The sequence below is a fragment of the Oculina patagonica genome, chromosome 10 (assembly GCF_052425735.1).
Source record: "Oculina patagonica isolate OP01 chromosome 10, crgOcupat, whole genome shotgun sequence".
Taxonomy (NCBI): Eukaryota; Metazoa; Cnidaria; class Anthozoa; order Scleractinia; family Oculinidae; genus Oculina; species Oculina patagonica.
Window position 1 is genome coordinate 15,487,293 of NC_135767.1, and position 14,885 is coordinate 15,502,177.

General features: G+C 38.1%; 2 protein-coding genes and 1 non-coding gene across 3 annotated transcripts; 2 read left to right on the forward strand and 1 right to left on the reverse strand.

Annotated features, from left to right (window-relative positions):
* Positions 1-234: 234 nt before the first annotated feature.
* On the reverse strand, positions 235-9,862 carry LOC144629177 (rRNA-processing protein UTP23 homolog). The gene is made up of 7 exons (XM_078487391.1): positions 9,740-9,862; positions 9,478-9,567; positions 7,975-8,121; positions 5,399-5,473; positions 5,054-5,133; positions 3,735-3,917; positions 235-1,028 (listed from the first exon to the last, which is right to left on the reverse strand). Exons 1-7 carry the CDS (start codon positions 9,825-9,827, stop codon positions 939-941), a joined length of 753 nt encoding a protein of 250 aa, XP_078343517.1. The 5' UTR covers positions 9,828-9,862; the 3' UTR covers positions 235-938.
* A 73-nt stretch (positions 9,863-9,935) lies between these two features.
* Positions 9,936-13,268, forward strand: LOC144629205 (translocon-associated protein subunit delta-like). The gene is made up of 6 exons (XM_078487429.1): positions 9,936-10,011; positions 10,426-10,544; positions 11,233-11,307; positions 12,128-12,217; positions 12,534-12,596; positions 13,082-13,268. Exons 1-6 carry the CDS (start codon positions 9,951-9,953, stop codon positions 13,190-13,192), a joined length of 519 nt encoding a protein of 172 aa, XP_078343555.1. The 5' UTR covers positions 9,936-9,950; the 3' UTR covers positions 13,193-13,268.
* Positions 12,917-12,990, forward strand: LOC144629372 (small nucleolar RNA SNORD61). The gene has a single exon (XR_013566367.1). It is a non-coding gene; the product is annotated as a small nucleolar RNA SNORD61 (small nucleolar RNA).
* Positions 13,269-14,885: the final 1,617 nt, after the last annotated feature.

Here is a 14,885-nt window from a genome sequence, read left to right on the forward strand (position 1 = left end):
ATTCAAACCAAACATGAAAACGCGAGTATCACGTCTTGAGTTCTTATTGTATTTTATGCATTTACCGGATCCTCGGGATCGTTAGTTATCCTGTAGTTAGATTTATCTGTTGTCGAAAGATGTGAAATGTTTCTGCCTCCCCCTTACTCTCTCTCCCATTGGCCTACATGTAGAAGACAATTTAAAGCGGTGACTACAGAAATGTCATTGAACATTCTCACACTTTATTTTACCAAAAGGTCTTCATAGTACAATAATTTAGCGCTTGCTTCATAACAATCTTTGTTTCTAAATGACGTTAGATCCAATATTGTTTTTATTCAAGCATTGCACACCTGTTGAGTATTCCGATATTTTTGTCAAAAATGCAATACTTCTAATAGCAATCACAGAGGCAAATTACTTCCGCGTTCAAGTATTGGACTTTCGAAGACAAAAAATAAAAGCCCCCATAGCGAGATAAATGCGAGTGTACAGTATCAAACAAAATAATAATTACTCGTGCGAAAAAATCTGTTAATCAACTGCAAAACACAACTGAACAATAAAACTACAGTTGAACCCCGGTAACTCGAACTTTGAATGGAAACGAAAAACAGTTCGAGTTAACGGGGTTTTCGAGTTAACCGAGTAAAAATGACTGAAAAGTGGGTCCAAGGGAAATAGAAGTTAGTTCGAGTTAGCGGGGTTGTTCGAGTTATCCGAGTTCGAGTTACCGGGGTTCTACTGTACAAGTGATAAATAAAAGATGGTACATGGTTACAATGTCGTTAAAAGGCGGATTGAAAACAATACAATAATAACGAAGTGTGATTTCTGAGCACTATACAGGCGAAATTATGGAACCAGGATAATCCAGAAAAATGTCTGTCGTAAATTATTACACATTTCTGTCATAAATAACTGAAAATAAGCCTATTGCTAGAGTTTTTCCGACCTTATGAAGTAAACGCAGTTGTGTGTTCCCGTAGAGCATCTTGAACGTGTGACGCCAGTTTTCTTCGCTTCCTTTTACGTATTCGCTTTTTCTAAAAGAAAGAAAGAGAAATGTGGACTGTAGATTACGACAACCTTCATTGTAAGACGATATTCAGGGCTCGAGACTAACGGTAGCCAACTAGCCAAAGGCTTCTAAAATTTAGGTTTTTGGCTACCAGGTTTAGCATTCCTACTAGCCATTTGGCTAGTGAAAAACTCTAAAAAGTCAACTGTTCTTGATAGACATCAATATACCTGACTAGTGAAAAATTACTTTGGCTAGTAAAATTTGACTTGTCACTAGCCAGTAAACTAGTCAGTTAAAAAGTTAGTCTCAAGCCCTGATATTGTTACTGAGTACAGACGTAGGAATGGTTATGAAGAACCACACCGCCCCCGAGCTATACAGTGTATCGCTATATAACGCCCCCGATAACAAGGCATGACGCCTCTATCATGACTCAAATCAAATTCTGCGGTTGTTTCGCCTACGTGTTGCTGGAGTTATAGGTTAGTTCGCTAACGTCCTATACGTCAGTTTAATAGACTATTTTAATGTGCAACATTAGGGTCCATTAATGACTGACCTAAGATGTTAGAAAACAACCCGTAGGCGAAACGACTGATATGTGTACACTGTCTTCAGAGAAAAAAGTGCGTGCGAGAAGATTGTGAATAGAAAGTTCTAATAAATATATCAGGAATGATCAGGGGATTGCGATCTGAAGTTTAGCGTGTAACACGCGCTAGCAAAATAAGAATTTTTCATTTTCTATTTTAATTGTTGCTTTTTGTAGAAATAGTTTTGACTTTTGACATTATGATAGTTAGTGTGCGTTATACTTCGAGGGCGTCCTGACCGCAAATCCTCGGAGGCGTTATGACCGGATACAGAACTATCGAGCATGCAAATCGGCTTATCGCTTAAACCGGATTTCTAATAAAGGTTTTTTTTTATATATATAATATATATCAATCAGTGACACACGCTACTTGAAAAAAAAAATATCCAGTTCTCCTAAAAGACTATTGAGTAATAGTCACGCGGCTATGATCAATGGGCGGGTGTTTGAATTTGAGCCCATCCGGATTGTCATTACAACGAGCACTTTATAGACAACTGTCTTTGCGCTGGTTGTTCTATTCTGTGCGGCATCCGGCATACACTCTGCTGAAGAGACCCAATCAGGTCGAAACAGCTGTCCAGAGTTTGCATTTTTGACTTTCAGATTGGGCTCTATCATGTCGTTGTCCCGTTAAGGTTTTTCATTTCTACGTAGTGTCAGTCTTGCTTATCTTGTCTCTCCTAAAAGGAGCCGAACATGTTTTCCAAGCTCAGCGGGAAAATTAACAGACCGCAAATGTATAGAAAGGTGAGGTAATTGTAGGCTGCCCAATTATCACTTCACATCATCAAATTTGACTTCCAATAAAATCCTTTGACAACGAGCTCAAACGATTTTGATTTTCCTATAATATACCGTAAAATTCCGGTTATAAGCCCCTCCGCTTATAAGCCCCCCCGGTTATAGGCCCATCTACTTGGAAACAAAAAAATACATCCGATTATAAGCCCTCCCGGATATAAGCCCCCCTCTGCCGGTTGACAGTACTGAACAGGACTAAATGTTGCTTTATTATGCGTTTTTAACTTTAAAACGTATTTCGATCAACACTCCCGTAGCTCGTTCTCAAACGTTTTTTCTATTCCGCGTATAAGCCCTCCCGAATATAAGCCCCTCCGCTTATAAGCCCTGTCAAAACCCCTTGCGAAGTTGTATAAGCCCAGGGCTTATAACCGGAATTTTACGGTATAGAATTTGGTAAGGCTAAACGCCAACAGTTATGTCATCTTTTCGAACAATCGCTTCCTTTAGGGACGGACCATTATATTTTTGGAGAGGGGGGGGGGGGGGGGGGGTATGAAAATTTTTCTCTCCAAACATTTTTTTTCGAAATGGAAACTATTTTTTGTATACATATCTTATCTTGTTTGCAATTAAATTATTTTGTCTTTTTATCTTTTTAGCTCCTGCAAACAGTTTTTTTAATATTTTCATACCCCACCCTCCTATAATGTCCAGATTACTTTTTTTCACCATTTAAAAAAAGCAAAACAGAAAGAAAGAAAGGATATCTGACCTTACAGATTTCTACGAATACTGACTCATAACGAAAGCCGAAAATGTTCCTGCTTATTAAGGCGGGGGTTCACATGAAAGCCGTTTTTCCACCGTTTAATGTGGGTTAAATGCAAATATCTCAACAGCGTTTCAAGCAATCCAAAAACCCACTGCTCATTTCACAGATCTACAATGTATGTTTTGCGTTGTGTTTTGTGAACTTTTTGGTGAATTTTGGGGATTTTTGGGAGGAGATAGATTTTTTCTTAAAGGAGTAGGTAAATTTGAAGAAATAAGAAATATTGAAGATTTACTGTTATTTTAAAATTAGAACTTGAAGTTAAAACTATTAGTCGATGGACACCAAGACAGTTCCCTGAGAACCTACAGTGCTCTTGCGTGGGCCGGGGGTCAACTGTCTGGTGGTGTTTTAAAAACAATTTTCCTTCTCCTTTCCTTTCTTTAAACCTTCAAAAATTTCACTTTAATTCACATTTGCCCCAACCTTAAATACTCGTGCAGGACTCCAAATCACGGGCTTAGTTTGTTCGTCCGAAGGGAACCACCAAAATTTTTCAGCTCGATGGGTTTACCAAATTTTCTTAGGTATGGGGCAAACAAACGAGATTTTACCTTAGTATCATCAACAGCTGAGTGTTTGTCGCCCTTTTTCCTTTTGCTCTTCAGAACTGACAGTGGATTCGGTCCCCCTGGCCGTTTGCGTTTACGTCGCAGCTTCCCTTCTGTTGTGGAGTCGCTTAGCTTTTCTAGCGCTTCTTTTTCATGCTCAGCAGGCTGGAGACGAGATATTTGAACCTGTGCAAAAAGAAAGAAAAATGACGATCAGTGTGAACGAACAGAAAGTGATTATTCAACATTTTAGCAGTATATTTAGCGGAAGATACTTCCAAACGCGAGGGAATTGTAACATGTGGGGGAAAACTGAAGTAGGCGACTATAATGATGGGGTGGGGGTGGGGTGAGTGTTAAAGACAAGGGGTTTAACAGCGGGCAGTAAACATGTGCACAGATAAGGAGTGGGGAGGGGGTATCTGCACTTAACTGCCTGGCTTAGAACAAAGGCTTACTTCTCACCATGGGATTAAAAAAAAAACTTATCCAGGGCCCTTTGGATGGCTGTATGTCTGTGGTCAGATGCTTTTTATAACACCAAGAAACATGTAACCCTCGTTTGCAGTTGTGATAATTGATCAGTGTTCTAAAAGACGCAACTCATTAGTTTCTTCTCAATGGTAATTGTGTAGCAAGGATTGAGGGTGAAGTGAAAGGGTGCTGTATAGGGACATTACATCAGTTAACTTGACTGTCCTTAGCTCTCCAAAAAGGGAAACAAGTCAAAGAAACTTTACAAAAATTAGACATTAGAGAGTCTTTAATTTGGCTTAAAATGACACTTTGCCTTTGTTACAGTGGCCGGTGCCCCATTTATAATATTAAAGTGCAGGATACATGGGGGTGGGGGAGGGGTGCAGTGACCTAATGGTCAGTGCAATAAACTCGGATTGAGAGATCCCTGTTCAGGGTTGTGTTCTTGGCCAAGACACGTTATTCCACACTGGTGGTGCCTCTCCCTCACCACTGCAGCTGACTCATTCCAGTTGTCTCAATGCTGGGCTATCCTATGTTATGGCAAATGCCTTAAAGTAGTGTAGACGTGTGCATATACAATTATTAAAGTGTTGACTTATATCAGAATCTCTGTATGGTTTCTTATTGCTAAAAACAAAGAAAACGACCAGTTACTAATTCCCAAAAGTGGTTGCCACAGCTTACGAGTGCTTTTGGTTACAGGAATTGAGGATCAATTCAAATGAGGTTTCACAGTGGTGGTCATGACTAGAGCTGGTTGCTTACCAGAGAGTGGCTAGCCATCTACATGTACTGTTCAGTAGACTTAATGAGACAACCTCGTTTCTAAGCAGAAAACAAACCTTTTCAGATGCTTGATGGGACGCAGTTGAAGGCTTTTCTAGTAGTATTGTGTTGTGATTTATAAACAGAAGTGGCACCCCTGTAAAATAAGATATTCATTATAATGTAGCAAAATGACAACAAGGCCTTTTCTGGGTTTATAGCCTGTGTGGCAGACTGCCCAGTCCCCTCTTCTTCTTCTTTTTGTCCATCTCCCTTTTCCTCCCACCCCCTCTCCTTATGACTCTTGCTATGCTGGTTATGTGTTGATGTTTGCCTCTGTTTCAAAATATGACACCTTTCATATGACAACTTGAGGGCTTGACCTACATAATTTTTGGCAAAAAAAAAAATCCACTTATTACCTGGAACTTTCTGTAGATGACTTCTTAAAGCTCTGTCTTGTGATGCAACAAAGTAACCATTTTGATTCTCAGTTCCTTTGATAAAGAAAACAACAGGAATGTTAACAATAAAGACTGGAGTACACCCATCAAAAGGAAATAGTCAAGGTATTTGGTATTTTTATTCCTCCACTTCATGAAACATTACATTACAATAAAGATTACGAATGAAAAAAGTTGACACTAGCTAAAAATATTGTTTTTGGATGTTTCGGCCAAACATTTATCTTGCCTCCTTCAGCAAGATAAAAATGCAAATGTTCAACGGCGTCCTGTTAAAATATGTAACGGATGTGTGAAAACTAAATGAACTTTCTGAGTGCAACAAAAGTCTCTAAAGCATTCTTAATGAGTCTATAAATCCTTAATGCTATTGTAAACATTTGGTAGCGCTATGTGTTCGTTTATAGCGTTCCTATCTCACACAGAATGCCAAGCTTCAAGAATTAGTCGTTGTTTCCAATCTTAAACATGCTTGCTACAACCCGAACATTTTTAACTACATTACAATAGTTTATGACTAATACTGAACAATACATTGAGAAATGGGGAAGGGCAAGGAAGAGTAAGGAAACGGTAAGCTTTTTGAACTTTAAAAGATTATTATAGTGCAAGGCAAAGTAAGGTTGAGTCTGCGTTCGAACTTAGTGGCCCATCAGGACCATCAGGGCAGAGCTTATCCCGGTTTCCATAGCACGAAGCAACTTGGAGTATGTTTACTCCTCCCTGGATGGGATGCTAGTCTATTACAAGGTTACCCCAGAAGTAAGTTCCCCGGTACCCATTTATATGCCTGGGCTGGGTGGAGAAAGGCGCTATGAGAGTAAAGCATCTTGCCCAAGAACACAACCCTGTGCCTCAGCAAGGGCTCAATGCAAACCTCGAATGTTTGATCCAGAGTGCAGCACACTAACCATTTGGCCACCACACCTCCCATGTTATAATGCAAAAGTGTTGTTAAGTCATTTTTAGTAAATAGACTGGCTTGGATACAAAATATACAGTACTGTTCATTCTGCTCACATAAATTTGACCATTAATTACAGCTCTATGAGTCTGAGAGGTGCAGTGGAGTCACAGTCAGTACACCTTTAATACTCTGGATCAAGAGTTCTGGGCTATAGCCTGCCCCGGGTTATAAAGTTTTTGTGCTTTTAACAATTTACTTTACTCTTGAAGTGGCCAACTCTTTCTTTCCCGGATTAGTAGGAACTCAGTCGTGTTCTATTGGAAATCTGTGAAACCTGATCTCCCATTGTTTTCTATTCCCTGATACAGCACGATTGTGTGCGCATTGTTCTTTAAAGGGACAACTTCAAAGCACATATTAAACATTGTAATATTGTAGGTTTTGGACTACAATTCTACATGCAGATCACATTCTCCAATCTTAGCTTTCCCTTGATAAATGAACTACAGTACTGTTAAATAATAGTTTCCTATGAAGTCATTGATTAACAAAATATTCATGCAGCTGGGTCGGAAATAAGGTAAAACAGATTGATGGGTGATTGTTTGTGAAGGTGCAAATGAAAAAGATTTGTCCATTTTCATATATACTTTTTTAATTTATTAAATTTTATTTAATTTTTGGATGGTAAATTTGATTAGTACAGGGATCCATATTCGTTTTTTCTCCAAGTCGTCAGCCGGGCAAGTATGCAAGATGACATACTTGCCCTGGCAAAATTTTACTTGCCCGTTCAAAAGTGAAGAATGGCGACCATACAACAAGTAAATGAAAAGTTGACTTTTTTGTTATTATCACATGTATGTAACACTGTGTATACATGAAATCTTCAAGACAACGAATAAAGTTTGATTCACAAGTATTTGTTAATGAGACTTTTTACTTGTCTACCTTGGCTGCCGGTTTACAAATTTCACAAAACATCACACCCCCAAGCGGCTTGTGATGTTGCGGAAGCGTATGATACGGGCAAAAATGAAAGCCAGGGCCTCTTCGACTGCAACCACGGCAGAAGAGAACGCTTTTGCTCTTCTTATTGATATTTGGTTTGTTTTTCTGAAGTGTTAACATTGCTTTTTTTCTTTGCTGGCGGCGCCAGACCAAGATAACAGCAAATAATATTTTTGATCAAAACATCAGCTGATGCGATCGCCTCGTGTTTTCGCGGATGCAGCTGCAGTTACAAAATATCAGCAGTTGAGAGCTTGAAAATTGAGCCTGCAATGATTTCATTGATGGAAAATACCGCATCATCAAATTATGATTTTATCGCGACAGAAAGTTGCAAATTATGTTCTGTTTTCGAAAAGTTATGAATGGATGACAAGTGGTCAGAACGCAAGTAACTCATAAGAAAACTTAATACTTGTTTTTTTTTTTTTTTCATTAAGTCAAACTTAAGTCGTCCAGCGGACGAGTTTATGTAATCTTTTGGTCGTCCATACGATTTTTTAGTCGTCTCGGACGACCGGACGACTGGAAATATGGATCCCTGTTAGTAATAACTGTTCATGTACATGTACATATAATTTCTGGCTTATCTTTAAGAATAACATTAGACATATACCTATCATACTCATGATACATTCTGCGGCCGGGACAGCCGCCTTATGATGGGCACATTTCCGCAGCTGGAATCTCTTTGCAATCAACACAGCCCCTGCCAGCTGAGGACCAAGAGCTTTTCCTTCTTCTATCACACACTTTGTTGTCACTAAATTCAAGTCAAGTTCATTTGATATCACCCATGATGACTACAAACAAAGAACTATGCTTTTATACTATTCCTGATTCACTGATGGTTTTACTCCACTGTAACTGCTTCTCTTCAGTCAGTATTTTTGAGAGTTTCTTGGGATTTTTTGGGGTACCCTTTTTCTTTCTTAAAAATTGGGAAATACCGTATTTTCTCAATTAAACGCCGAGCCCCGAATAAACGCCGGGTCTCCAAGGTAAAATGGTAAGTAAGCCTTTGAGCCATTTATTCGAGGTATAATATGCTTTAGGTATGATGGCAAGATACATTCATGTCACAAATAATGATTATACACCCTTGCTTAATAAACATTTTGCTTGAATAAACTGCACCATTCGAATAAACGCTGGATCAACGGAGCCAAGTTTTTAATAAACGCCAGGGGCGTTTAATTGAGAAAATACGGTACCTCCAGTCAAACTCTAATCGTTCAATTGGGTTCGGTAATCAAACATAATCAAACTCACAATAAAATTTGGTCAATCAAACAAAATTGAACAGTTGGCAATCATACTCGATCAAACGTTTGATAACCAAACTCCTGTTTGTTTAATTATTATTGATATACTTACACGTATCAAAAGACGGATTCCAAACAAAATCAAGGCGGATTAAGTTTGACTGTGTTTGTTAGGTTCAAAATTCAAAAATCAACCTAACTGGAAAATACATGTAGATGTTTGATTTTGCTCGATTACCAAACGTAATAATTGAATGATTGGTGTTCAATTAGGTTTGATTGGTTATCGGTTTCGATTTTGTTCGATTAGATATGGGGGTGTAAAGGAATGCTCGAAATATTGGGTATTTCTCTTCTTGGTGTTGCATAAGCTGTTGTCTGTTAGCTATAGTGTAGGAATTGAAGCTTGTCTTTTGTGTCAGTCCTTTGTTTTGTGGGTTGTTGGTGATTGCATCACTAAGAAATTGCCAAAATCTCTGAGCTATAAGAATGTATTAAATTACCAGTAATTTTTGTTGCATCCCATTCTTCTTTAAGATTCAGTTAGCAAAGCTTGCTCCAACAAAGGGCTGCCACTTGCAGTGTCAGCTACCTGCATGAGGTTATATTATTAACTACTCCAAGTTGACAAATTAACCAGAGTGAAAATTAGTGCCATTCTGGTCCACCGAATAGGGTCCCCCGATCATAAGTTATAACACATAATTTTTCAAAAGTTGCAGTTGTCTTCAACTGGGGGCTAATCTGCTGAGGGCTAAAGATCTTGGGGGCTAAACGACCGGATACCATTTTGACCAATGGTGCACATAATTTCTAACATAGTATCATTGGCTTCACTGTTTAGAAAAGGATACACAACTGAATAGAACCATCTAAGTACTTTGGAAGCTGTTCCTTGATGTTGATTTTGGTCTGTAATGCCGCCTGACAGAAAGTGCCATCAACTGGAGACAGAAATATAAAGAAATATAATATCAAACTTCATAGACTTCAGAGACTTTGGCCCGGAAGTCAAAATGCGAAACTTGTTTCACCGATTGCAAAACACAGAAGCTCTCAATTGACTCCAAATTGCAACAAAACATAAAATAGGTGATGTTAAACAGTTTTTCTCACCTAGTATTTGGTAAGGCTCAAAGATCCCAAAGGAATTCTTGAACAAAGTTAGAAATTTTTTCGCATGCTTCACTCTTTTCACCTTCATGCTTGCAAACACTCACGCAGTAAACCGCTGCTCTTTTTGTTTCTCGGCGCAACAAGTGAATGCCACGTGATCCACCACGTGATCTTCAATATTCTTTCTCTTCGAGCGTGGACGCGGCACAAGATGGCGGCTTTGTGCGTTGTTCTCGCATTTTTAGCTCTTTTTGCACCTCTAGATACCTCTGGTAAGTCGAAAATAGCGTGTAAAGGAAGATAAAGTCGCCCTTTAGGCCCAAAGCTGAATCGAGTGCCTAAATTTAGTGAAAAAAAAACGGAATTTTTTACTCCTTTTGTCTCGAGCACGAGGCAGCGAATCATTGGTTGACCTGTACTCAAAAACTTTTCAAGAAATTTTTTAGTATTTGAACCTTCAAAGTTCCCCAAACTTGTTTATCGAATATGCTAGTAAAGTTAGTGTTTTCTACCTTTTCCTTTTTGCTTTTTACGCATCGATTTATAAAGTTATTGCGAAAATCGGCTTGTATTATAGAAATTTGCATTTGAGGCTTGCATTACTTGGTCAACTTTTGTCACGAAACAATAAGAGTAAACTACTTTTATCTCAGTATATTGCAATTATTACTATTTTTTTATTAAAGGTGATACTTGCGTTGGAGCCAAGCCCACCACAGATATCTACTCCACAAGAAACATTTTGCTTTCATCAGAAAGTGTCTTCATTGTTGAATTTTCTCTCAAATGTGACAATAATGCAAAGGTATAGTAATACATGAAGAAGCTTAGGTTTACTTTGTTTAAAGGTCAAGAGAAAAGAAGAATAGGAAGGTCATGATTTTCAAAAAATTATTACTATCAGTGACTATGGGCGAGGAGGCAAATAAGCCTACTTGCTGTGAGCAGGTTATTGAAATCAATCAAAAAAATCGGCTTTATAGTATTGATTTTGAGGTCCATACATGTAATTTGCCCCTTTTTGAGAATTACAGAAGGGGTCATGAATGGTCATTCCAAATTTTGCAGTGCTCTCAGTGATCGTTGCTCGCAAGACTAACGTTTGTCAATGTTCTTGCTGGTAAAAAAATTGCTCTGCTTGTATGCTCGCAAATGCTCATAAAGACCATTTGTTACCCCTTACAGAGTTTTGAATGTGTCCATTTCTTCTTGACCTTTACATGTAAACAAACAACCAATTGTTTTTGAAGTGGATTTCCATAGCCACATATTTTCTATTTGCTAGACTGAAATGAAATCTTTCCAAAGGCTTGTGTGATGAATGTGAATCAGCTACCCTGAATTAATTCATGATTACGCTTATTACATATTCTGATACGCCTTTGGAACAGTTCTTGACTTGTAGGACCTGGTTTAAATTACTTCAATACTACCACTACACCCTATTTTATTTCATAAAGTGATTTTTTGTTGTTGTTTTGCACTTAAAACAGGAGTTAAACTTGTATGCAGAAGTAAATGGAAAAGTGATGCCTGTAACAAGATCTACAGATGATGCAAAATTCCAGGTCAGTCAAAACCAACATATTTACCTTTTTTAGGATTCCCTGAATGAAGCTTTTAATCAGTTTTCTGTTAGTGTTTTATGAGTATTTTTCTCAAAGAAGTTTTGCTCAGTAACTCTCAAGAAATGAGACCCACCACATGAGGAAGACAAGAAATATGACAGTGTACAGTGGCTTTGTTGTATTGTAAAAAATAAACTTTTCCAAAGACTTGTGTGATGAATGTGAATCAGCTACCCTGAGTTATCTCATGATTACGCTTATTACATATTCTGATATGTCTTTGGAAGACTTCAAGTTTATAACAACAGCATTAATTTTTGCATGTGAAATGCATCAGCTTTTAAAGGGATTATGTCACGGCTAAGTTAATCTTATATTGTTAAATTTTGCCAAATATTCGCTATGAAACTAAATGTTTGCAAAGAAATTAATTCTTTGATACTAAATAACAAAACCATAGCTTCATGGCAGCCAAATGTGTCTCCCGGGCGTCATAAATTAAAGTTACAAGCAGACAAGATTAACTTTGAAAACTATTCCGCCGGACCATATTTCAAAAGCCCACATCCCAATCCGTTTCAATCTTCGACACTTTTGGCCATCCATACATTCTTTTGCATTTGGTGTGTTATTTAAATATTATTTCACTGTTTTAAGATGTTATTTTATACATTTAAACAAAATTGATGGTCATTTCCTATGCCTAAGTTTGGCTAAAATCCGTGACACGGTCGCCTTAAGACCTGTTGCTAATAAACTGGCATCAATGTCATCTTGAAAGTAACAAACAAGATTTTTTTGTTGTCTTTTGGTATTTCAGGTCAGCTGGGCAGAGTCCCACAAAGAGGCCAAAGCTGGTGTCTACAAATTAAGTTTTTATGATGACGAAGGATATGCTGCTTACAGAAAGGTATCAGACAGATGAGTTTGTATATTATCCAAGTGCTTATGAAATATTTGTGGGAGAAATAATTATTGTTCCATTGAGACATGCATGTACTGTAAGTGTCTAAAGAGCAAGCCAGTACGTGATGACTTGTATAATAATCTGTCAATCCAATGAAAAAGGATGATTACAAAATATACAACGTTTCTGATTACTGTGACTTGCTCTGTTTCAATTGCTACCTGAAACAAACAGGGAGATCATTTCGCTCTGACAGTGTAGGTTGTGCAAGATAATGTTAGTTATCTTCTCTGTGTTGACAAAATGATTATTGTTTTAGGCACAAAGAAGTGGTACAGTTAGCGAGGCAAAGGCTTTGTTCACAATTGACGTCAACCATCCGGTAAGAAGTGCACTTGTATTCGTAGTTCATTGTTCATTTGAAAGGCTGCCAACAGTAGCCTGACAATACTTGTAGGTCACGTTAGGTGGATTGAAAGAAAACATTAATAGTTTAATGGACACCAAAAACTGGAATACATGTACAATGTATGCCTCTTATAAGGACTTACACAACAAATTGAATTAGTGTGCATAATTCAGCTATTTTCTGCCTTTTTTCTTTCATTGCATTATGAAATGTAAAGGCACATGAAAATTGATGTTTTCATGGCTAAGAATTTTTACAACATATAATATTTATTTGTGTTTCTACCCAAAGACATAATGATGAACATAATCGCTACCATGATGTCAAATGTGATTAAACATTTAATCCTCTAAGAAGTTCTGAAATGTCTTTGGGTAAGCTAAGCAATCATTAAAATTACTGTAGCTTGCTGGATGTCATAGTACTTATTTGTGGTTGATATGCAATTTATTTTCCAGGGCGCTGGTCGTGAAGGACTCTATGTACAGACTGAGTTCATCGCTGTCGTAGCAGCGTTGTTGATATGGTGGAGTGCCAACAATGTGAAAAGCAAACTACAGGAATCATAAAATAACAAAAATTTTTAAACTTATTGTCTGTACAACACTTTTTTGTATTTAATAAAATTGAATGCAAAAACAAGAACATGGTGTGGTGATTGAGTCTTAGTTTTCAACTAAGAAAATAATTTAATGGCAGGAATGCAAAGATTATCATACAGTCATTGTTGTCAACTTGAAGGGAATGCAAATCTGAAACCATGATATATTGTTTCATGTACAGGACTGCAAATAATTTTTTTTTTCAATTGAAAGGACATATGTCCTACTAAAACACCATCTTGTTTGGGCAGATTTTTATTCATCATTGCTGTACAGGTGTAAAATGACTTATGATCAAAAAATTGTCTGGATATCATGTCCGACCACAATTGGTTGGCCAATGTCCCATTACTAACTGATATTTGCAGCTCTGGAAAAGAATCGAATCCTGTATTGTTATACTGTCAGATAAAACAATGGACATTTGTCACCAGCCGGTTTTTTCAACGTTTTGGCTTGGGCATTCTCAGATGCCTTGTGCTTTACAATGGTATAATATGTGGCTTTGTAATTTATTCGGCACTTCAGGCAGTGCTTTCTATGTTTCAGCTTCGGTTTTCTCGGATGCCATTTAGATTGTGCTTTACAACAGTATAGTATAGTAAAAATCTAGTCTAGTATATAAGCATAAGCATTGGAGGGTCAAAGCAAGACCTGCGTGGCTCATTACCTGTGTCGTGGCTTACATCAGTGCCCTCAGACGCTAAAACCTGAGCCAAGAGAAACAGCTGTGTAAAGTTGCCTCTCTCTGATCCACTGAAGTGAGAGTCTCATCACATAGCCACATGTACAACATGTAAAATGAACCAGGGTGGGACAAAGAAAAAAATCTGAGTCCCCGACGGGAATCAAACCCATGGCCTCCAAGATACCGGTTGGGCGCTCTAACCAACTGAGCTATGAGAGACTCATTGTGAGCTGGGCCATTTACTAAGTTGATATGTGACACGCGTCCTGCATACTGCTAGGATCAGCAATGTCGAAATCATCAAATGTGTAGTAAATAATAAAGATGGTAAATTTCGAGCTCGGTGATAAATAGTAAAGAAATTATTCAGCATGACACGAGTGTGGGACAAAGAAAGAAATCTGAGTCCCCGACGGGAATCGAACCCATGGCCTCCCAGATACCGGTTGGGCACTCTAACCAACTGAGCTACGAGAGACTCGTGAGCTGGGCGATTTACTAGGTTGATATGTGACACGCATCCTGCATACTGCTAGGATCAGCAATGCCGAAATCGCTCACTGATGAGCATGTAGTCTGAAACTATCAATTTGCAATAAAATTTCATCTATTCACCTAAATTGTGTTTGTCACTGAAAACCCATTAACTCTAAAACTTAAATTGTTTTCATGCTCTTTCACCCCCTCTTCTCTGTGGAGGCCTTTTTTGGCCTTGCTGTTGCTCTCCCAATTTTAGCCTTTATCCCCTCCACTGCAGGAGCCTCTGCAGAGAAGAGAGCTCTTTTGTCCACACCAAATTGCTAAACTGAATACCCAGGCTATTCTCACTGGGAGCCCTCAAGCACAAACGCCCCTAATTCCTTTGGGATATCACTTGTTTACTAACCTGCTTCTGTATATACTCAAGGGAGTCTACTGTGCATAATTTTTGGCTAGTTCAGTATAAATAAGTCTGTTTTGTCCTGTTTTTCA

What these genes read in the sequence shown, in the direction of transcription:
- LOC144629177 (XM_078487391.1), bottom strand. Translation starts at nt 9,827, where the DNA reads ATGAAGGTGAAAAGAGTGAAGCATGCGAAAAAATTTCTAACTTTGTTC. An exon ending in CCCATCAAGCATCTGAAAAG is followed by an intron (nt 3,918 to 5,053) that starts GTTTGTTTTCTG and finishes CTTTTTGCACAG; the next exon opens with GTTCAAATATCTCGTCTCCA. An exon ending in CAGCTGTTGATGATACTAAG is followed by an intron (nt 1,029 to 3,734) that starts GTAAAATCTCGT and finishes TCTTTCTTTTAG; the next exon opens with AAAAAGCGAATACGTAAAAG.
- LOC144629205 (XM_078487429.1), top strand. Translation starts at nt 9,951, where the DNA reads ATGGCGGCTTTGTGCGTTGTTCTCGCATTTTTAGCTCTTTTTGCACCT. An exon ending in CAGATGATGCAAAATTCCAG is followed by an intron (nt 11,308 to 12,127) that starts GTCAGTCAAAAC and finishes TTGGTATTTCAG; the next exon opens with GTCAGCTGGGCAGAGTCCCA. An exon ending in CAATTGACGTCAACCATCCG is followed by an intron (nt 12,597 to 13,081) that starts GTAAGAAGTGCA and finishes TTTATTTTCCAG; the next exon opens with GGCGCTGGTCGTGAAGGACT.